This window comes from Suricata suricatta, chromosome 14, assembly GCF_006229205.1.
Source record: "Suricata suricatta isolate VVHF042 chromosome 14, meerkat_22Aug2017_6uvM2_HiC, whole genome shotgun sequence".
NCBI lineage: Eukaryota > Metazoa > Chordata > Mammalia > Carnivora > Herpestidae > Suricata > Suricata suricatta.
In genome coordinates this window covers 46,677,071-46,697,679 of record NC_043713.1, presented here as the reverse complement: position 1 = coordinate 46,697,679, position 20,609 = coordinate 46,677,071, and the positions used below count along the sequence as shown (strand labels likewise).

The 20,609-nt window shown below is 47.7% G+C and overlaps 2 protein-coding genes across 4 annotated transcripts in view; one reads left to right on the top strand and one right to left on the bottom strand.

Moving 5' to 3' along the window:
- Positions 1-592: 592 nt before the first annotated feature.
- Positions 593-18,634, top strand: RMC1 (regulator of MON1-CCZ1). Of its 3 annotated transcripts, none has more exons than XM_029922987.1 (19): positions 594-696; positions 3,005-3,089; positions 4,647-4,703; positions 5,958-6,044; positions 8,128-8,268; positions 8,592-8,695; positions 9,966-10,055; positions 10,144-10,249; positions 11,185-11,296; positions 12,682-12,726; positions 12,992-13,045; positions 14,397-14,525; positions 15,065-15,171; positions 16,501-16,620; positions 16,920-16,997; positions 17,246-17,350; positions 17,449-17,517; positions 17,602-17,827; positions 18,470-18,634. In XM_029922987.1, exons 2-19 carry the CDS (start codon positions 3,006-3,008, stop codon positions 18,547-18,549), a joined length of 1,794 nt encoding a protein of 597 aa, XP_029778847.1. In that variant the 5' UTR covers positions 594-696; position 3,005; the 3' UTR covers positions 18,550-18,634. The 3 variants fall into 3 exon arrangements, with proteins under 3 accessions (XP_029778848.1, XP_029778847.1, XP_029778846.1); XM_029922986.1 differs by having other exon boundaries at positions 14,379-14,525; XM_029922988.1 differs by lacking the exon at positions 17,449-17,517 and having other exon boundaries at positions 593-696; positions 14,379-14,525.
- Positions 18,335-20,609, bottom strand: part of NPC1 (NPC intracellular cholesterol transporter 1) — a 53,820-nt gene continuing 51,545 nt past the window's right edge. Inside the window, exons 23-25 of the mRNA XM_029922985.1 lie at positions 20,491-20,604; positions 19,680-19,842; positions 18,335-19,144 (exon numbers count right to left, since the gene is read on the bottom strand). Of these exons, the coding sequence (XP_029778845.1) occupies positions 19,062-19,144; positions 19,680-19,842; positions 20,491-20,604 (360 nt within the window). The 3' untranslated portion in view covers positions 18,335-19,061. The remainder of the gene's footprint in view (positions 19,145-19,679; positions 19,843-20,490; positions 20,605-20,609) is intronic.

Below are 20,609 nucleotides of genomic sequence, written 5' to 3'. Positions count from 1 at the left end.
GACTGGGGACCAGGCCTGGGGCCTCTCCTCCGGTCCCGGCGCGGGACTGGCACCAGATCCGTGCTGCTGGGTGGGCCGAGGGACCAGGCGCCACCGCGGCGGAGCCTTTCTCCTCCAAAGTGACAGCTGGGTCGACCCCGAACCTACGCCACCGACCCAGCAGCACCCTTTGGCCGGGTGGTCCGCCGTTAGCTCGCCTGCCCTTTCCCGGTGCCTGTGTTGTGTTTGTCATTAGTTACACTTGCAGTCAACGATTTAGGGATTAAGATTGCCCTTATTCTTGGGATTTTGGAAACGGGAGGGGAAAGCGGTGTGAGGAGTAGCAGGTGTGTTTAGGTGAATCAGTGGCGCCTTTGCAGAACCGGATTAGAATTTGTAGCCTCGGCGACCCCGGCCCGGTTTTGCGGAGTGGGCGGCACTCGGAATGGTATAACCTTTTTGGTCTGTGCCCCTTAAAATTCGTGTGAACACTAGTCCATTCGTGTAGATGGATACGTGCCACCTTAGTTTAGCCGAACCAAGCGTGGGGTGTGGTAGAAGTAATCACTTGTAGGGTTGGTGTATGCATCTAATGTCTTTCAAAGTTCAGGCGCTTAACGTTGCCTCTTTTCTCTCCTAGGTTTTTGCAGTTCGATCTGGTGGAGCTACTGGGGTGGTAGTTAAAGGCCCAGATGATAGGAATCCCATCTCATTTAGGTAAATGATTGACATTTACAGAATAATTTTCACCTGGAAACAAAATGCTGTTTTTCTGTTTCATATTGAGAAGGTGGTTTTAAAAGTTTGTCCTTTGTCTTCTCTAAAAGTTCTAAAGTGTGTGTGCATGCCTATCCCTGTCTCTAGGGAGAGGGAAGCAGACACCTGCAGAGCAGTATTGGTGGCACATGTCAATACTTATGTCCCAGTGAGATGGGTAGCGTAGTTCTCTCTCAATTTGGGAATCAAATGCTCTCAACTTAGGGTACCTACTTCCTCCTACTTGAAATTAGCAAGTCAGTTTACTGATGTGCCCATTTGCGGTGTCTTGACGGAGGAGGGCCTTCATTTGCTTGTGGCCCAGCTCTTTCCAGAGAGTGTGGTAGGTGGAGGAAGTTTCTAGGTTAGTGTTTCCTGTATTATAATGTATATTAAGAAAGTCGCAGCTTCCACCAGCGGTCTCCGGAGGTCCCAGTGTATGCAGTTGGACCAGTATAATTGCGAACAGCACTTCCTTTCACTTTCAGAAGTATCTTGATTTGGTTAATATATTATCTGGTGTTTATTCCTTTGATTACTGGAAGGAAAGTGTAGTGTGGGCCCTCAATTCAACGGTGACTTAAATTTTTTGCAGGTGGCCCATGTTAATAACGAGTTTTTAAAGTGGAAAATGAATCACTCATCATTTGTTTGGCCACCACTGATTGCAGCCCCCATGCTAGGCGTGGGGCACGTGAAGGTTTCGAACTAGCCTGGCGCCCTTTGAGAGAGCTCGTAAATGTAGTGTGGGAGCTAAGTGTGTAGACACATTCTATCGATTGTGAGAAAGTGCTGTAACAGCACTGTGTTCAGAATTGGGGCACACAGAAGAGATGAGACATTGCCTTTGGGGCAGTCTGAGGAAGACCACTGCCTAGGACTGGGAAGGCCTCAGAGAGGAGGAGGCCTTTGAGCTAAACTTTAAAGGTAGAATGGAATGGTTTTACGTGGGGAAGGGAGGTGGTCTTTCAGATAGCCAGAACACCAAGTGCAGAGCTGAGCAAGCTTGGTGTCTGGGGGGATTCCAGGTCTGTGTAACTGAGATCAGGTGTCCTTGCAGGCAGGGAAGGGGTGGCGGGGTGGTTTTGCCACTGGCGGGAGTCAGCTTGAACCTTACGTATTTTGCTATGGAATCAGGGCTTTATCCTATTGGAAATTGTCAGATGGAGCGTGGCACGATCCTATCAGCGTTGGGAAAGATCACGCTGTTCATGACATCGATGCTGGCTTACTTGGGAGCATATCAGTCAGGGCTACGACTGAGCGAGGACTGTGATAGTCTGAGCTAGGTGTACTGAAGCCCAGACCCGAGGCAGAGTAGACTGAAATCACATGCGCACTCGGGAGGTGCTTGCGAAGGTCTTGGGTAAGTCTTGGTGATCATTTGGGTGTGGAAAGTAACAGCGCAGGATTCAGATTTGGGGGGCATGGTAGGGTGTGGGGAGGAAGATACTGAATTTATTTTCTTTTAAAATTTTAGTTTCAATGGCAAACATTTTATTTTATTTTTTTAAGTTTATTTATTTACCTGAGAGAGAGAGAGAGAACAAGCAGGGGAAGGGCAGAGAGAGAGAGGAAGACGCAGAATCCGAAGCAGGCTCCAGGCTGTCAGCGCAGAGCCTGATGTGGGGCTCGAACCCACGAATGGCCAGATCATGACCTGAGCTGAAGTCAAATGCCTGCTGATGGAGCCACCCAGGCGCCCCTCATGGCAAACATTTTAGCAATTTTGTGTGTATTTTTAACAGTTCTCTTGGGGTATAATTAATTGCATATATTTAACTTACACAGTTGATGAGTTTTGACATGTGTTAGCTGTCACCGCAGTCGTTAAGTTAGCTTGTGTCGCTCTGCAATTCATCCCTTGACTCCTTTGGTAACTCTGTTTCCCGTAAGATGCCGGAGGTTGGGAAGTAAATGGAAAGCATACACTCGCCCGCTTGGCTGTGAGCGGGCGGGGAGGGAAGGTGGTGGTTCGTGGGGAAGGTTGCTGTGTGGCTGTTCCTTGTGTCCAAGTGACTCTCGGGAAAGTGCATCGTCCTCTGGTCTTCAGTCACTTGTTAACCACAAAAATGTAAATTTCACCAGTGACTTGCTGCCTGTAAAATTTTGTTGTTTGAGAAGAAGTCCTGATAGTGTCAGAAATAGAATTTTCAACTAAGATTTGCTGCTTCCTGAGTATTTAACTTGCCTTTTCTCACAAAATGTTAGATGCTAGAATTCAGTTCTTAACTTTTTAACTCATAATAGACTTTTTTTTCCCTTAAAGAATGGAAGACAAAGGAGAAGTGAAATGCATTAAGTTTTCCTTAGAAAATAAGATATTGGCTGTTCAGAGGACCTCAAAAACTGTGGTAAGACAGGTCTTTATTTATTTAAAAAATATTTTTAAATGTTTATTGTATTTTTGAGAGAGAGAGAGAGAGAGAGAGAGAGAGAGAGAGCGCACGAGCAGGGTAAGAGCAGAGAGAAAGAGAGGAAGACACAGAATTTCAAACAGGCTGTGAACTGTCAGCACAGAGCCTGATGTGGGGCTGAAACTCATAAACTAGGAGATCAGGACCTGAGCTGAAGTCAGTACTTAACTGACTGAGCCACCCAGGTGCTCCTGTTTATTTTTTAAAGTTTTATTTAAGTAATCTCCAAACCCAACATAGGGCTCGAACCCACAACTCCAAGATCAGTTGTTCTGACTGAGCCAGCCAGGTGCCCCCGGACATATTTTTAAATACAAAATAAAGGAAAGGACATTAGAGGTACACTCAGAAGAGAATTAATTGCGTAAAACAGCTAAAGGAGGCTTTTATTATTTTAATATCTTGAAAGTTCTAGTTCTGTTGTACTGTATTTGAGCCTTGAGAATTCTTTTTTTTTTAAATGTTTATTCATTTATGAGAGACAGAGAGAGACAGAGTGTGAGCAGGGGAGGGTTAGAGGGAGAGGGAGACACAGAATCTGAAGCAGGCTCCTGGCTCTGAGCTGTCAGCACAGCACTGAGCCACCCAGGAGCCCCAAACCTTGGGAATTCTTGAAGGTGAGAGAGACATTTCAAGGGAAAAATATTTGTGGCCTTAGTTTGTCATTTTTGACTTAAAAATGTTTTAAAGTAATTTGGAGGGGCGCCTGGGTGGCTCAGTCGGTTAAGCCTCCGGCTTCGGCTCAGGTCAGATCTCACGTTCGTGGGTTCGAGCCCCGCGTCAGGCTCTGTGCTGACAGTTAGCTCCGAGCCTGGAGCCTGCTTCCGGTTCTGTGTCTCCTTCTCTCTCTGCCCTTCCCCCTCTCAGGCTCTGTCTCTCTCTGTATCAAAAATAAATTAAAAAAACATTAAAAAAATAATTTGGAACCTCAGGCATCTTTTGGGTTGATTGGTAGTGGCAAGGTCATGTGAGTTATATTTTTGGCAACTTGTGAATTAGCTCTCCTGGAGTCACTCCATTTACTCACTGCTTGCATCTTCTGATGATGCACTAGGAACACGAAGTTGGAGCCCCCGTTTGGCATTTTCGCTTTCCTAGGTATTCGCCATCACCATTTGTGACGTAGAGCACAAACTATTGGAATCAGGCAGAATGTGATTTTCTCCCGTCAGCATTAACTGCTAACGTTGTTGGAAAGCCTCTTATAAGAGGCAGCAACACCTTTCTCTGGAATCCATCGATTTTCAGTTTTCAGTTTCTGAACGCTCACTGCATAATTGGATTAACTTTTTTTAAAAAATTAAATTGGAAGGAGGCAGATTATCCAAATTGGTCTTCTTAGTTTTCCTGTCTTCTATCAGTTTTTTTTGTGATCACTTTTAAATTTGTCTTCTGTCTGTCGTGTGGTATGCCAGTGTCGGTTGGCAGTTTGCTGCTTGAATCAAATTTCTCCTTGTGATTTTTTTTTTTTTTTTTTTTTTTTTTACTTTTCAGGATTTTTCTAATTTTATCCCGGATAGCTCTCAGCTGGAATACACTCAGGAATGCAAGGTATGAGCCTGGATCCTCTCCAAGCTGCGGGCCAGCTCGCTGTGTGGGTCACAGGGTGGGGGTCCGGTGCACCGTGGGGGGTCCCAGCCCACACTTGGAGGCAGGATGTTGGCTTTGTGACTCTGGCCAGTTTTAAAAGGTTTTTTTTTATGTTTATTTTTTTTGAGAGAGCGAGCATGCGGGCACGGGAAGGGGGGAGAGAGAGCGCGCGCGCATCCCAAGCAGGCTCCGCACTGTCAGCACAGAGCCCGACTTAGGGCTGGATCTCCAGAACCGTTAAGCTCGCGGCCTGAGCCAAAATCAAGAGTGGGACACTTAACCCACCGCGCCACCCAGTCGGCCCAGTTTTAAAAGTTTTAAAAGCCTGTTTCTTCTCCTACAGGATGAAATGGGGGAGGGGGGTTAAATGGGTGACAGGATGTTAATCACCCGGCAACACCCACACTTCGTTGCCCCTGCGCTGGCTGCCTGGGCGGGGGTGCCCTGGGTTACTTTTGTAGTGGCCTCCTAGGAGGTTTTAGGAACAGGAGTTTTGCTCCCTCGCCTGATGATGTTTCCTTTCTTTGATTTGTTGTCCTTGTTGTGTCCTTCCTCAAGTCTAGGTTCTAATCCGTTTTAATTAGATTGGCCGGGTAGCATAAAGGAGGCTAGAGGGGCGCAGCTCACTGGCACCTGGGAAGTAGAAGGTGCTAGCGGCTGGGTACAGCTTTTACCAGCTTCACGGTGGTTTTGCTAAATAGAGTGTAGGGTGGGCTCTGCGACAAGGAGGGGCCCTTTGGCCCGTGGACTGAGCCCCTCACAGACCTCCTGGTCTGTGCGCCCCAGGGCCCCTGTCCCAGCCCTTTGCGGCCTCGAGCTTGGGGCACAGCTGTGCAGCGAGGGGGGGGTGAAGGGGCAGGCTCCCTGAGGACCTTTAAGCCTTTCTACTTTTATAATGCCTGTTTTTCTAATACAGCTTGACTAAGAGGAAGTCAGCTGTCCTTTGATTTTCCTTAAGGAAATGGTTGATAGCTGTGCGTGCTGGTCAGTTACCTTTTCTGTCTGCTTGACGGGAAGGACTAAGAGTCAGGGGCTTTAGTGCAGTGTCCCAGGTGGAAATCTGGGACCGTCACTTTGAAAAGAAAGTTTGATTTCTTAGTAAGTAATCAAAGCGGGGTAACTTTTATTAAAGAGTGATAGAAATAGAGTGTTTTAAACCTTTGAAGAGTTCCACAAAAGCTAATTAATTTAAAAGGTTTTTTGTAATTCTTTCAGACCAAGAATGCCAACATACTTGGATTCTGTTGGACCAGCTCTACTGAAATTGTCTTCATAACAGATCAAGGAATTGAATTTTACCAGGTATTATGTTGATCACTTCTGTTTGCTGGACAGAGATCTGTGATGGCCGTGCGGCAGCCTTCTGAATTCACTGCTAAATAGATATTTTGAGATTCTAGAATGGTAGGGTTTTGTTTGGGTTTTTATTATTTCTAAATAACAAGAAATACATGTTTTTTTAGAAAACACACATTACCAGGCTATCTGGGAGGTAAAAGTCCCCCCATAATCCCTAGAAATAACTAGTATGAATAGTTTAATACATTTTTCGTTATTTTCTACACACACACACAAACTTAATTTTTTTTTAATGGGAATGTTGTATATGAACTTGTGGCTGGCTTTTTTTGCATGGCAGTAGGGCGTGGACATTTGTCCATATTTTATTCTGAGTAGTGCTGTGTGAGTGCCCTGCGGCTACACTAATTCCCTGTTGATGAACCTCTGGCTTTCATTTTGTTATGACTGTAAACAGTTCTGCAGTGAATCTGCTTGCAAGCATTTCTTGGGTGAGGCAGTTCTTGAAGGGGATTTACAGCACAGGTATGAACATCCAATATTGCTAAATTTTGTCCAGAACTTTGCACTCTGACTGCCGGCATAGGGATATCTGTTTTCCACATTTTGGCCAGAATTGCAGATGAGGGGTCCATAGACATACATTCTGGGTATTAGCCCTTTCTCAGATGAGATGGTTTGCAAATACTTCTCGTTGCACATCCTGCCTCTTCACTCTGTGGACTTGACTTTGTGCCTGCCTCATCGTCTGGGAATACATTCCAGCTGCCTGACTGTTGAGCGTGCTTCTGAATCTTTCCGTGGAGCTAATCTAGACAGTGTTAGGATCTCCTCAGGGTTTAATTTTGTTTGTTTTAATTTTTTAAATTATTTATTTTTGAGAGAGAGAGGCAGAGCATGAGTGGGGGAGGTACAGAGACACAGAATCTGAAGTAGCTCCACGCTCTGAGCTGTCAGCACAGAGCCCGATGCAGGGCTTGAACTCACGAACTGCAGGATCATGACCTGAGCCAAAGTCAGATGCTTAACCAACTGAGCCACCCAGGCGCCCCTTAATTTTGTTGACCTAATGAAGGCAGCATAACTTAGAATGTACTGATGGAGAAAATACACCTGCGAGAGCCAAATGTGAGATGTTAATGCCATGGTGCTTTGCCGTGAGGCCATCCTCAAGACCTTTGTGACGACCAGCAGAAAGAAAACAAACTGCACAGATCTCGTACACATGGAAAGAGAGTTTTGTGTACACAGTAGGTTGGATAGGATCACCTGCTTTCCCGAAGGGTTCCTTGTGGCAATCATATAATTTTTTGTTCTCTGTAGAGGAAAAGTGTACATTCCCATCATCTAGAGGGTCTGCAGATCTTCAAGAAATAAGTTAGAAGAGGACTCTAGCACATCCTTATACCCAAATTGCCAAGACACCTGCGCCTCTCTGCCCTGACTTCCACGTCGATTCTTGAGCACAGTGTTCTAGGAGCATTCGTGTCTTGGGGCTCTAGACAGCGTTCCTGAATGTATCTGAATATTTGGGACGTATTTAAAACACGCCTTAACCGTAAAATATTAGGTTTGCATTCAGAGTGTCACGAACATGATTGGTAGCAAAAGGAAGGTGCTCCCAGACACGGTGCTACCTGGAGTCCAAATGGAGGCCAGAGGGACAGCAGGCGCTACAGGCTGGGTGTGGGTGATTCAGCGCACGGCCTCGGGTGGGGTGGGGGGGCATTGCTACCACGGGCTGGAGGAGGGAGTACGTTGTCCTGGCTCTTGAATAGGTGATGCCCAGCAAGTGCGCAGGCTCTTGCTGGGAGCTGCCCTGCCTGGGCTGTGACTGCGTAATGGTGTCTGCGCCTTATTTTCTCCTCGGTCAGGTATCCATGCTGCTACTTCCCAGGGTTGGGGTGGGAATAAATGAGCCAAGATTGATAAAGCACTGAGCGTGGGGGTCGGTAGATGCAACAAACAAAAACTGTGCAATTTAACTCTGTGGTTTTTTCCTGCTTTTTCCTGTTTTCTTACCGTCAGTCATCTTCCATTTTGCTGATTTTAAAATAAAGACTCTGTTTCTCGAACTTTGCTTTAGGTGTTACCAGAGAAACGAAATCTGAAACTCCTGAAGAGCCAGAATATCAACGTGAACTGGTACATGTACTGCCCTGAGGGTGCTGTGATTCTGCTGTCTACCACGGTCCTTGGGAATGTGCTGCAGCCCTTTTATTTTCGGGTAAGAGCGAGCCTCTCTTTAGGAAAAATTCCCTTTTTCCCCCTCCCACCCTGTTCCTCTAATATACTAAGGTGTCCAGGACTTTAAAGGGGCAAGTTTCTCCAGTAACCACGCCACTTCTGACCACTAGAGGGCACACTGCGCCATCCCCGCAAGGCCAGGAATGACTTTCTGTGGGGACCAACCCCAGGGAGTAAAGGACATAGTGGGACCTTGGAAAGGATGGAGAAACAGTGTGTGCGCCTGTCCTCCATGGGTTTGTGTAGGGAATGCTAAAGCATCAAACGGGTTTAACTAGTTAAAACTTGTATCGCCTCCAACAGGCTGGCACCATGTCAAAGCTGCCCAAGTTTGAGATTGAATTACCAGCTGCGCCCAAGTCTACTAAACTGAGCCTTTCTGAGAGAGACATCGCGATGGCAACCATGTATGTCTGTCTTTTGAGAGAATTCCTTGCTGACATGGCTTCTGGTGATAGAAGTAGCAGAGGTGCCCTCTGAAAGCACCGCAGGGCGGCGCTTCCCACACGTGCACTTGGAGCACACGGTGAAGGCTCCCGCTTTCCTGCTCAGCGCCTAGGTTTTATGAATAGAGAAAACTGGTCGTCAGCTTGGCCTTCTTTTCTGAATTTACCAGCTTTGTGATCTGAGGGAAGTTTTTTTTTCTTCAACATTCTGGTCTGATAAAATGAGAAAATTGGACCAAGTTATTTTTTAGGTATCTTAGTTCCAGAATGTTTTTGTTTATTCCTTGAGTAGTTGAAGGTTATCTAGGACTTTTTTTTTTTTAAAGCTAAAATGTATCTTACTTGCTTTAAAGAAGAGCATAGTTTAACAAACATGGAACTGAGTTTCTTATGTAGGAAGGTACATTCTCACTTATAAATGCAGAGTATCTCAATTTTTTAAGCTTTATTTTTGAAGTTTTAAACAGAATAGAAACTGACGCAAAGAATATCTTATGTACCCATAACCCTTCTCAAAAATGTCCAGATTTTACTTCTAAATTAATTCTGATTCTTCTGTGGCCTAAAACAGTGGTTTTGAACTTTAACATTCTTTGGCAGTTAGAATGCCCTTTTTTTAAAGGCCACCTCCCGTGGCATCCCAGTTAGGAGAACAGACACAGTGAGAGCAGCCTGCGCCCAGTGGTGGCAGGGACCCGCTCCCTTCCCTCCGGTCTCCGCCCTGTGGCAGACGGAGGGCTGTGCCAGCCGCCAGAGTAGCAGGTGCATGCGGGAACTAGTCATAGAAGCATTTCTTCCATGAGGCTTACAAATGAAGAGGGATTATATATTCCTGTTGGCAAGGAATACACTCGTTATGTAGAACTTGGAAGATATGGAAAGTTTCAGAAAAAGAAAATAGACTGAGATTATTACTCAAGGATAGCTATTATTAACAACATGCCTTTATTTCTAGCAGTTTTGGACATTGTGCAGCAAGTTTGTGTTTTCCTTTTAAAGTACTATGATGGAGCTATATTTAGTTTTGCATCCCCCTTTTCACTTTATATAATGGCCCTGATTTTGTTTGTTTTCTTAGCTAACTGCACTTTGAAAATGTTTTTTGTTGGCTGCGAAATATTCCATTAGGGAATATGTCATAATTTACTTAACTTTTACGGCCTCATAATTCAGCATTGAGCATGGAGGAATTTCGATGGTCGGGGGTGACACGTGTTTCTTTATTCTCTAGATACGGACAGCTTTACGTTCTCTTCTTGAGGCATCATTCTCGGACCTCCAACAGTACAGGAGCGGAGGTAGTCCTATATCATCTACCACGGTATATTTAATGCAGTCCTCTTTCTCCAATTTTAAAATATGAACTAAAGCTTGTCGATCTATGTTTTGACCTTTCTGTTATCCTACAGAGAAGGTGCGTGTAAAAAGATGCACATACTAAAGTTAAATCGGACGGGGAAATTTGCCCTAAACGTGGTGGATAACCTGGTGGTCGTTCATCATCAAGATACAGAGGTAGGAGTTGTGTGTGGGCGTCTGGTCTGTCAGTGTGGCTTTAGAGTTTGAAAATTGGGGTGCCTAGGTGGCTTGGTCTGTTGAGTGGCCGACTTCAGCTCAGGTCACGATCTCACATTCATGACTCACTGCTGTCAGCACAGAGCCCGCTTCGGATCTTCTGTCCCTCTCTCTCTGCCCCTGCCCCGTGTGCACTCTTTCAAAAATAAATTAACATTAAAAAAAAGAGTTATGAAAATTGATAAAACATTCAGAATGAAGACCAGAAAGAACTTTTCATGCTAAAGCTTTGGTCTTCCAGATGCAAATGGGTTTGGCATTCTAGATGGTTGAGAAAAAACCATGGTTCCCTATCTATTGATTACAGTTAATTAAAAAACTTCCAGAAAGTAGTAGCACATGAGGGTATTTGACTCCGGAACAATTATTTGGTCGGCTCAGCTAAGCTGGGAATTGACTGCAGAGGCACAGTCTTGGTGTGAGCACATGAGCTTTGTGTTTCCTTGTGAGGATAGATAACCCTAGGTGATCGTGATTTTGAGGCTTTGTGGCCCAAGAGAAAGACTAGAACAGGTCCTTTTTTTGCCCTACATGGTTAGCTGGGTGTCTGGTCAGACAAGCTCCTTGTGTCCCAGCCTCCCGCAGGGCGGCTAATGAAGGTCTTTCCAGTGGAAGTGCAACAGATCTGCTGAAATCACTTGGAGCGCTTCAGGGGCAGCCTGTCATAAACGCCAGGGGTGTGCGTGAGCGTGGGGACAGTGTAACAGCGTCGTGATCTCACGGCGGACTCCTCCCCGCCTAGAATCAGCCTGCAGGGGTGTGGTGCGGGGGCACGCAGACTCTCAGCTGACGGAATGGCGGAGTCTGGGAGAACGGAAGGGGCAGGCCAAGTCATGGGTCGTTTGGCATCAGAGTTTTACTTTTCTCCACTTCAGACATCGGTGATATTTGACATCAAGTTAAGGGGAGAGTTTGATGGCACCACCACCTTCCATCACCCGGTGCTTCCGGCTCGCTCAATTCAGCCCTATCAGATCCCCATGGCAGGTAAGGGGACCTCTGCGTAGTGGATGGAATGAGGGGTGCACATGGGGGTTCCCAGGCCCATGTGCTTTTGGAGGGCTTTGTGTTCCTTCCAGCATCTTCCTATTCCAGGGCTAGTAATGTAAGCATTAAAAGAATAGGTTGTATCAAAAGAATAGGTTGTATCAAATGGTTGTCTTGTATCTCCTGTTAACTTGGTGTGAAGGTAACTCCCGGGGAACTGGCAGGAAAACCGAATTTAGACCTTAACCTTAAGCTCTGTTCCGGTTGCTCACAGGTTGGAATTGGCCAGTTATAATAAAACAAGTGCCAGGTGTGACCACAATCATTGCTTAGAGAAAGATTAATAAGAATTCAAGAGTTCATTGAATCTCTGGCCCCCAGAGTGTGGGTTGGTAGGGCATTTTTTTTACGGCTACAGACCTTCTGTCATATTTTACCGGCGAGGTTGTATGCCCCTTGCAGGCTTGTAGCGTCTGTCTTGCCCGCCCTGTGTGGTTGCAGGGTGTGCTGTTGGGACGCGCTGGGCGGCTGCTCCTGTTCCCCCTTCTGCCTTTGGTCTGTTCAGCTAGTGGTTTTTGAGCAGCTTACACATCAGGATCACCTGTGAGGCTTTCCCCGCCAAGGGCCCCGCTCTCACCTGGCAGCAGTTAGTCAATGTGATTGGCAGCCAGAGTTGAGGCCCACGTGCAAGAACTTCACTCTCAGGTTCTAGGTTCAAGTGTTCTTTGCCTTAGCTTGTCTGGGCCCTTCCCTCTTTTCGGTGGTCTGTCCAAAATGACTGCCTTTTCCAAGCTGCTGATCAAATCGTGTCTTCTGATTGTCCCTGGGTCATCAGAGCAGAGCTGCATTTCTCAAGTTCACCATGGACGAACGGGCAGTGCAACTGGTAGTTGGGAGTCCCTGTCGTGTGAGGTGTTTGGGGTCCGTTTCCTAGATGAGATCTCTGTGCCTGGACCTACTCTGTGCAGTGGAGCATGGAGCTCATTATTTAGACCATTAAAGCCCAACATACTTTTATTTGAAATCTTTTCAGCACTTGACCTGGGATGTGGATGGAGCGCATCGGGCACTTGGTTTTTTTACTGTGCATGTGAAAATGATGACGTCACCTTTGATTATTGTAGAAGAATGAGGAACTCTGAATGAATCCGTCATCCTTTCCTCCTCCCTGGGAGGCCATTTTCACTGATTGTCCTGACAACTGTCCCCTTCTTCCTCATGTGTGTTACCAGTGGTACAAGACAGTTCGCTCCTTTCTTATTTAATTATAGTCGAATAAGCATTTCCTGAAGGTTTAAAAGTACTGCATTTCCCCTTCGAAGCACTGGTGTGGGCAGGTTTTTCTGGTGGCATTGTCCTTACACACTTTGTTTTTCCATTTGCAGGTCCTGCTCCGGTGACCAGCCAGTCCCCTGTCCCATGCAAACTCTGTATCCTTGACAAAGGCCTGGCCGCTGTGCCCAGAAGTGAAGATGTTACCCACCCCCCACCTTTATATTGGTGTCTGAGTGTGGTCCTGAGGCCTTGGCCTTGGAACCTGTGAAGAACCTCAACAGTATCTTGGGAGCCCCCTGGGGAGGTTTCCTCGCCACCCGGGCCCCAGTAGCCGCTGCAGATAGGGGGTGGGCGAGTGCTAATTAGAACTGGGTTTGCCTTTTGTTTTCATCCTGGTTTACCATTTCCTATAACATGCAGATTCTTCATCCTGGATTGTCTTCCAGCCTGACATCATCATCAGCGCAAGCCAAGGTGGGTCAGAGGGGACAGTCGTCCTGTTAGAAAACAGAACTTGGCTGTGGATGATACTTGTAGCCAGCGACGTTTTCAGGGTGAATCTGAGAAATGATCTCTCCCTTCAAGCTTGGGAATGGGAAAAATTTTCGCTTTATATTCTGTTCTCTATTCTGTTTTATCCTGAGCACATATTATTATTTTTTAAATGTTTATTCTGAGAGAGGGAGGTAGAGAGAGAATCCCAAGCAGGCTCCATGCTGTCAGTGCAGAGCCCACTGTGGGGCTTGATCCCACAGACTGTGAGATCATGATCTGAGCTAAAATCAAGAGTCAGAGGTTTAACTGACTGAGCGACTGAGGTGCCCCGCATATATTACTTTATTATACACAACTAAGAACGGTTACTCCCCTGCTTCTAGCCCATTCAGGTCTGTCCGTTCTGAAAAGCCAGATGCCATAGCATGGTGTGCAAGGCCCTCCCTGCCCTGTCCCACTCTCATGCCCGCACGTGTGCCTTTGCCCTTTGCTGTTCCGTCTGCATAGAGGTGCGCTCGTGCTTCCCGCTGTGCTGGTGCAGCTCCTTCAGGATGCTGGCTCGCTCTCCCAGGAACGCCCTGGTGCTTGTAACTTCCTGCTGGAGCACTTTCTACATTTGTCTTCTGTGGTCCATGTATTCTCCTGTCTTAACTGTAACACTGGGATTCGCAAGAATTCTCGAGGTCTCCACTGCATGTAGAATTCCCTTCTCTCTGTCTGGAATGGGCTGGCTCTGGACCAACTGTGGGAGAATTGAGTAGGGGTCACCAGGTCCTCTTTACTGCAGTGTTGAATTCTCTTGTGGAACCCCAACTGAGAGAGGCACTACTGGCCTACCTGGCAGTATGGGTGTTTAGGAAATTCATGGATTGGTGAATGGATGAATTATGAACTTCCTTGGGAGCCTCTGGAGTCCCTTTTTTTTCCTGTGGAGAGCCAGTGCGGGAGAAACCAAAGTATAGGACTCAAGTTTATACCATGTTGACATCCTTTTCTACCTTCAAGGTTAAAAGGGGGCTGGGTGTGGGAACAGAACTGCTCTGAGTTGATTGAAGACTTGTCACCTGCCCGTATTTTGGGAGCTACACCATTGATGCCCCTGTGATCAGAGAGGGTGACCTTGTTGGAAGGAACCATCAAGCCGGCAGTGGTAGTTTGGCTGGGCGCCCTTTGTCAGGCGTGTCCTGCGCGCCCTGGCCTGCACTTGGGATAGTAACAGTGCTCTGCAGGATTGCCCCTCCCCCGCGCCCATATGAATGTTTTAGGGGAGCCATCTTTTGGGCTTTTGTTCACATTTGCATCCTGTATGAAGTTTGCTGCCTCAATCCAGGTTACCTCTGGAACCTCCAAGTAAAGCTTCAGCCCATCGTAAACCTCTTGCCAGATAAAGGAAGACTGATGGACTTTCTCCTCCAGAGAAAGGAGTGCAAGATGGTCATCCTGTCTGTCTGTTCGCAAAGTAAGTGGATGAGTCCTTCCCCATCAGGCTCATTCCAGTACAGGGCTTGTGCTGCCCACAGCCTTTACTGGGAGCTGGACCACATTTGTCTGCTTTTGTCCATAGCGTGTAGCCTCATTCTTCACTTGAAGAATGGATTATTTAACCCCTTGGAAAGACCAGGAAATAGAAAAATGACTTACAGTGACTTGGGTAGAAAAGCTCAACCAGAGGGCTCCAGGCAAAAGCGAGGCTAACCATGGCGCACCTGAGGGTAATGAACTAGCATCCCAGCCCTAACCAGTTCCCAGAGTCCAGGTCCCTCACTGCATGTGTGTCTACTTTGAGCACTTTGTACTGAAACCTCCCATAGCTCCTTTTCCTAGAAGTGAGGCAGGGCTGGTGAGTGATTCCTAGTCTCCACATGCTACCCTTTCTCTGAATGCCCCTTGAAGGTATGTTTGCCCTGGTAACCCTTTGAGATCAGTCACTTCTATGCTAGCGACCTGAGCTCTGAAGCGGATGTAAAGTTGGTTGACCTGCGTGAACATTCTTTCCAGTGTTGAGCGAGTCAGACAGAGCAACGTTACCCGTGATCGCCACAGTTTTTGACAAACTCAATCACGAGTATAAGAAGTACCTGGACGCTGAGCAGAGCTACACAACGGTAAGCTGTGTGCGTGCTGGGACGAAGGGCCCTCCTCCGCCCCCACCGCCACCCCAGCGCGCCTCCTAAGCAATTATAATTCGAAGTTCTGCTCGGATGATAATGCTGCTGGGGTGTGCGTGTCAGGTGGCTGTAGCGGGGCCAGAGGTTCAGAGTTTGTGCCTTCCATTAGCTTGAGGCTGTGTCACTTCACTGGTTTTCAACCTCTGGTGAATCTTACAATTAGTTCCTTGGTCTTACCTGTTATATGGAGAAGAAAAATGGTTTCAGCTTTGCCTTACTTTATACATCCTTCTGCCAGGTCAGAGCCCGGACTTAGCACATTAGGAGTATAATCCTTTTGCCCCTTGTTTCTTTCTCCTTTCAGGCTGTAACAGCTGTAATATTAAGAATCCTCCTGGCATTCAGTCAGGGTCCTGTCAGGATAGTGATGAAGTGTTAGCGCCGTGCTTCCAGAGCGGGTTCCAGTGTTTGTTGTGAACGGCTAGAAACCACTGACGTGGCCCGTAACCAGTTTCTGCTGTACTGTTAGGATGAGTGGAATGACCTATTTCACTTCAGGGACCTGATTAGTCCTGGGGCTTAAAACCGAAGCGGTCACAGGCAATAAGGAGGAAGCCAGAACTGCACTCCCCTTCAGCTCCTTGGGGGTAACAGAACTGACGCAGGCTACTGAAGGCCGAGGGACCTTGGAGCGCGCCTGTCCCTGCCCTGGAAGACATGAGGGGGGCTGGACTTTTCCAGAGCCGCCCTGGCTTTGTTGCTGGCATACTGGGCTGTGGGAGTCAGGAGGGCTGACCCTAGATGGGTTTCTGTGCATCCCTTGCTCTGGCTCTGAGTCTTCGCCCAAGGGTGCGGGCCAAAGTGTGGTCCTTCCCTGGTGACGCCGGTGCTTCTCCAGCCCCCACCACAGCTGCACAGTCAGCACTGGGGCGAGCTGCTGTACGGGGTTCGCTGAAGTAGTCCGTTTTCTCACTAGAGTCAGCCAGATTTGGGTGGCCTTGCTTACCGCTCGAAAGCCCACACATCTAGCCTTACAAGCAAGCGGTAGGTATTTTTATTAGGTAACAAATAGGAGAAAGTCCATGATTAAGACTGTGAGGGATTTTAAGAGGTGAGAAAAATGAGTCTCAAGAGGAAAGGGACTTCTGCTTTTTAGTTCCATCTGTGAACACTGGTATAATTTCAAGATGACCAGCTCTGACTTCCTGCCCAGCCTGCACAGGAAGAACGGTTCTGTCCACGTAATAAGTGCCATCCTTTGCTGGGATTCGGGGTTCTGGGAGTCCCTGGAAGCTGATGAGAGTCCTGTTTGCAATGTGCATCTAGGCAGTAGAAGCGGGGCCGAGCCGGAGCAGCCCGCTCCTCAGAAGGCCGGTGCGGACCCAGGCCGTGGTCGACCAGTCCGACATGTACACGCACGTCCTGTCGGTTTTCACGGAGAAGAAGGTGGGTGACGAGTCCCAAGACCAATCTTCTGTTCAGAGAATTGAGGAAGGCGGTAGGGCTCCTAACGTGATGAGAGGAACTGGAGTTATCTGGGGTGAAGACCTAGTGCTAACAGTTTGGTGTCTAATGCTCAGGCCAAAACATGACCGTCAGCGTGGGAGGTTCTGGAGAGATCTGTGCACAACCAGTGCAACAACACTGGGCCAGATGGGCGCGAAACCAAGTGGGTGGATAGAGGAGGAGCTGCAGGCGGCCTCCCTGCGAGCATTCAGTGTTTTGAGACTGCTTTTCCTCTCCAGGACATGCCTCACAAGTTTGTGATCGCCGTGCTGATGGAGTATATTCGCTCTCTTAACCAGTTTCAGATCACAGTACAGGTACCTTCCACTCATCTGTGCTCCCAACTTAGCGGCGCGCGGTCTGGCACCAGACTGAATTCTGAGGGACTCTCCCGACCTCACCGTGTCAGGCTCGGGTGGGATGAGTGTTTAATCAAGTGTCCTGTCACCGTGTAGGTGACAGAAACCTTTATCCGTCACTTAGAATAGCGCCAGTCCTAGACATGCCTGGCCTCGCGTGTGCTGTAGTCAGGCGATCGGGAACAGTCTTCCGTTTCTGTCCTCAGCACTACCTACACGAGCTTGTCATCAAGACGCTGGTCCAGCACAACCTCTTTTACATGCTGCACCAGTTCCTGCAGTACCACGTCCTCAGTGACTCCAAGCCTCTGGTATGTGTCCCCTGGCTTTTACTTCTGGGATTAAGAATTTAAGATTGAGCTGCCTGACCCCTCATATGCTGAAGCCGGTGTGAAAACGTGTCTTTTAGGCTTGCCTGCTCTTGTCCCTAGAAAGTTTCTACCCCCCCGCTCATCAGCTGTCTCTAGATATGCTGAAGGTATGTTTTGCTGTATCCCCATTTTAAACCGCATTCGCATCTCTTCCTGTTGCTGGCGCTTACTGGACTTCTCTCCCCTTCCAGCGCCTCTCGACAGCGAACGACGAAATAGTAGAAGTGCTTCTTTCCAAACACCAAGTGTTAGCTGCCTTAAGGTTCATCCGGGGCATTGGCGGCCATGACAACATTTCTGCACGAAAATTTTTAGATGCAGCAAAGCAGACTGAAGACAACATGCTTTTCTATACTATATTTCGGTTTTTTGAACAGCGAAACCAGCGCTTACGAGGGAACCCGAACTTCACACCAGGTGAGGGAGGGTATGGCAGCGGGGAGGCGGCCTGGGGCGAACACAGCCTCACAGTAGCAAGGGAATGCTGGCAGGCTAGTAGGCGAGAAGCTTTTGGGGGCAGTTCTCCTAAGGGGAACCCCTGCGTGAGCTTTTTTAGAAAGAAAAACCCATGACAGCGGTAGGAGGACAGTCAGAATGCTAGTGGACTCTGGAACCTGCTGTGGACGCATTCGGGGCACGGCCCAGGCCTGACCGCAGGTCTGGGCGTGATCAGGCACGAGACCGGAAAGAGGCACGGAGGGTTCTAAATGGCCTGGGGCTTATCAGTCATTCTTCTCCGCGGAGCTCTGACACCTAAAGCATCCCCTCCTTTAGGAGGGGGGGCGAGCAGGCCACTTTTATTTCAGGCCTGCGACTTTTTGTAGCTTAGCCAACCGTGGAAGACGGCGTTACCTGGGGCAGGCAGGGATCTGCTGGGGCTGTGAGGGTGCCCAGCAGCCGAGCATGAAAGGGCCGCTCAAAAGCTTAGGAAAACAAAGCATTTTATGAAAGAAAAATAAGTTAAAACCCAGCATACATCATATCTATGAGCTGTAAAGGCTTCATTCTCTCGTTTTCCTTTTTGTGCCGCATCTGATTACATCTGCATTTCTTTTACAGGAGAACACTGTGAAGAACATGTTGCTTTTTTCAAGCAGGTTTTTGGAGACCAAGCTCTAATGAGGCCTACGACATTCTGAAATCACTTGCTAGTTTTTTTATATATATATAAAAATGTGTACAAAGTTAATTTATTGCATTAATAAAGCTCTTTAAACTACAAAATGTTATAGTAAAGTGTATCTAACACCATCCTCAAATGTTACTAAAAATATGGTATAGAACTTGTGTGATGGCTTACTCCAAAAGAAAAGGAAAAACGTTGCATTGATCGGCCTTTAAAAAGTGTCAGGGAGCAGACTCCGCTCAGCCACGCTAGTGTCGCCTTCCGCCTGCCAGAGTTAGGTCTCGTTCCCGGGGAACTGGAAGGCCCCGTGGCATCCTGGGGCTGCCTTCCGATCAGGTAATACTGCTTCACACTTCACATTTGCCTTCCTGAGTTTAAAAGCACTCCGGCTGAAGCTGCACCTGTTAAGTGGCCTGATGTCTGGTACCGTCCAGTGTCCAACTCAGCCTCGACGGCACAGCCACTGTCCATGGTAAACTGAGCGGCCCGCAGACACAGTTCAACGTCCCCCAGCCTTGCAAGGGGCTAGAAATTCAGGAGTTGTTCTCGCTCTGTACCTCTGTATTGCTCTTGAGTGGCCAAACTTTTGGCTTTATTTATTGATGGTCCTATGAGGAATTAAAAAACAAACTTCTAGATCATTTTTTTAGTAGAAAAGGAAGGCAACAGGGTAGTTCTGTCACAGTACAAACTTTCTATGCCCCCAAAACTCAAAACCCCCGACTCGTGTTCCCTGTTCTCAGTACTTCAACTTCTTATAAAGCTCCCAAGCGGTTGTCCTCTCAACCACAGGTCATGTATGGAAGCCGAGGTGGTGGCAGAAGGAAAGAGGAAGGATAGTCTCCAGACAGGAGCTGAGGAGCAGAGGCAGCGCTTCGCTGGGACAGGGAGGCAGGGACCAGAGGGTGCACTCGGCACTGCTGGGCTGTGACGGGTGGCAGGGCCGGGTCTCTCCCAGCCCCCGCCCCCCGGCCACCACTCAGACCACAATCTAAATGAGACACTTGTCTCAATTTTTTTTTCACTCTTGGTACCATTTAAAAATGACCATTAGTACAAGTTTAAACACTGCAAAAGAGTTCTTCTAGATCTTTTCCTTTACTAGCACACCCCCTCCACCCATTTAAGAACAAGAACACTTACCTATGTAGCTAAGTAAGACCGGCAGGAAGACCAAGCCGTGGGTCGCTCCCAGTAAGACCATAGCCAAATACATCCTGAAGTAAAATATCTGGAAGATCTGAGATTTGGCAAAGGCCAACACCACAATCCCTCCAAATTTTGTCAGTGTGATTCCACTGAACACCTGAAAGAAGAGCGGGATTTAGGAAGCACTTACCAACCTGCTCTAATTCCATGTTTCCTCACAGTGATTTCTGGATGGGCAAGGCCCAAAGCAATGGGGGTGGGGGCTGAACCCCAGCTCTCAGAGTTACTGAGAAGCATTACGTTCTACCTGAAATTGATTTGCTGCCTATGGGCCTGAAAAAAAAAAAAGGTGTAAGGGTAAAATCTGTGGATCCTGCTTAGATCCTGGATTCTGTCTTTAAACAGAGATTTCCTTATATTTTTTAGGTGAACACGACTGAGTTTCTAAAATTGTTACAGAATAGAGTTAATTGTTTCTCTGTAACAGTATTTTCTAGGGCGGCAGAGTAATTGGCTGATAGGTTGAAGCAGGCCATGGAGTTGACCTAAGAAGAACTACAAGTTCAGGTCACACTCCCAAGCGTGACTGCCCCCCTCGCTTCTCAACACATGGCTGGCTGTGTCTTACATGGAAAGGCCTTCCGGCCCTCAAACCAAACGTTTCATGAAATGCCTGGAAAACCTATCCTTGGCTGTTGCTGAAGGATTCAAATCCTGTTTTCCCCAGTGAATTGCACAGTTGCCATGAAGCACTCAGTTGCCGACCTGGGCACCTTATGTGGAAACCTCTACCAAGGCTACTCACAGAACTGCCCGTGTGAGCGAGCGCCTCTTCTGCCCGTTGCACACGGCTGCCCTTCGTGCTCACTGTGAACGCCCTCGTTATGTGGCTGCAGAACTCCACGGAAATGCCACAGCTCTGAA

Bases quoted from the DNA above. Each gene is read 5' to 3' on its own strand.
- RMC1 (XM_029922986.1), top strand. From the start codon at position 3,006: ATGGAAGACAAAGGAGAAGTGAAATGCATTAAGTTTTCCTTAGAAAAT. The intron at 16,621-16,919 runs GTGGGTGACGAG...TTTCCTCTCCAG, and splicing joins CGGTTTTCACGGAGAAGAAG to GACATGCCTCACAAGTTTGT. The intron at 17,518-17,601 runs GTATGTTTTGCT...CTCCCCTTCCAG, and splicing joins TGTCTCTAGATATGCTGAAG to CGCCTCTCGACAGCGAACGA.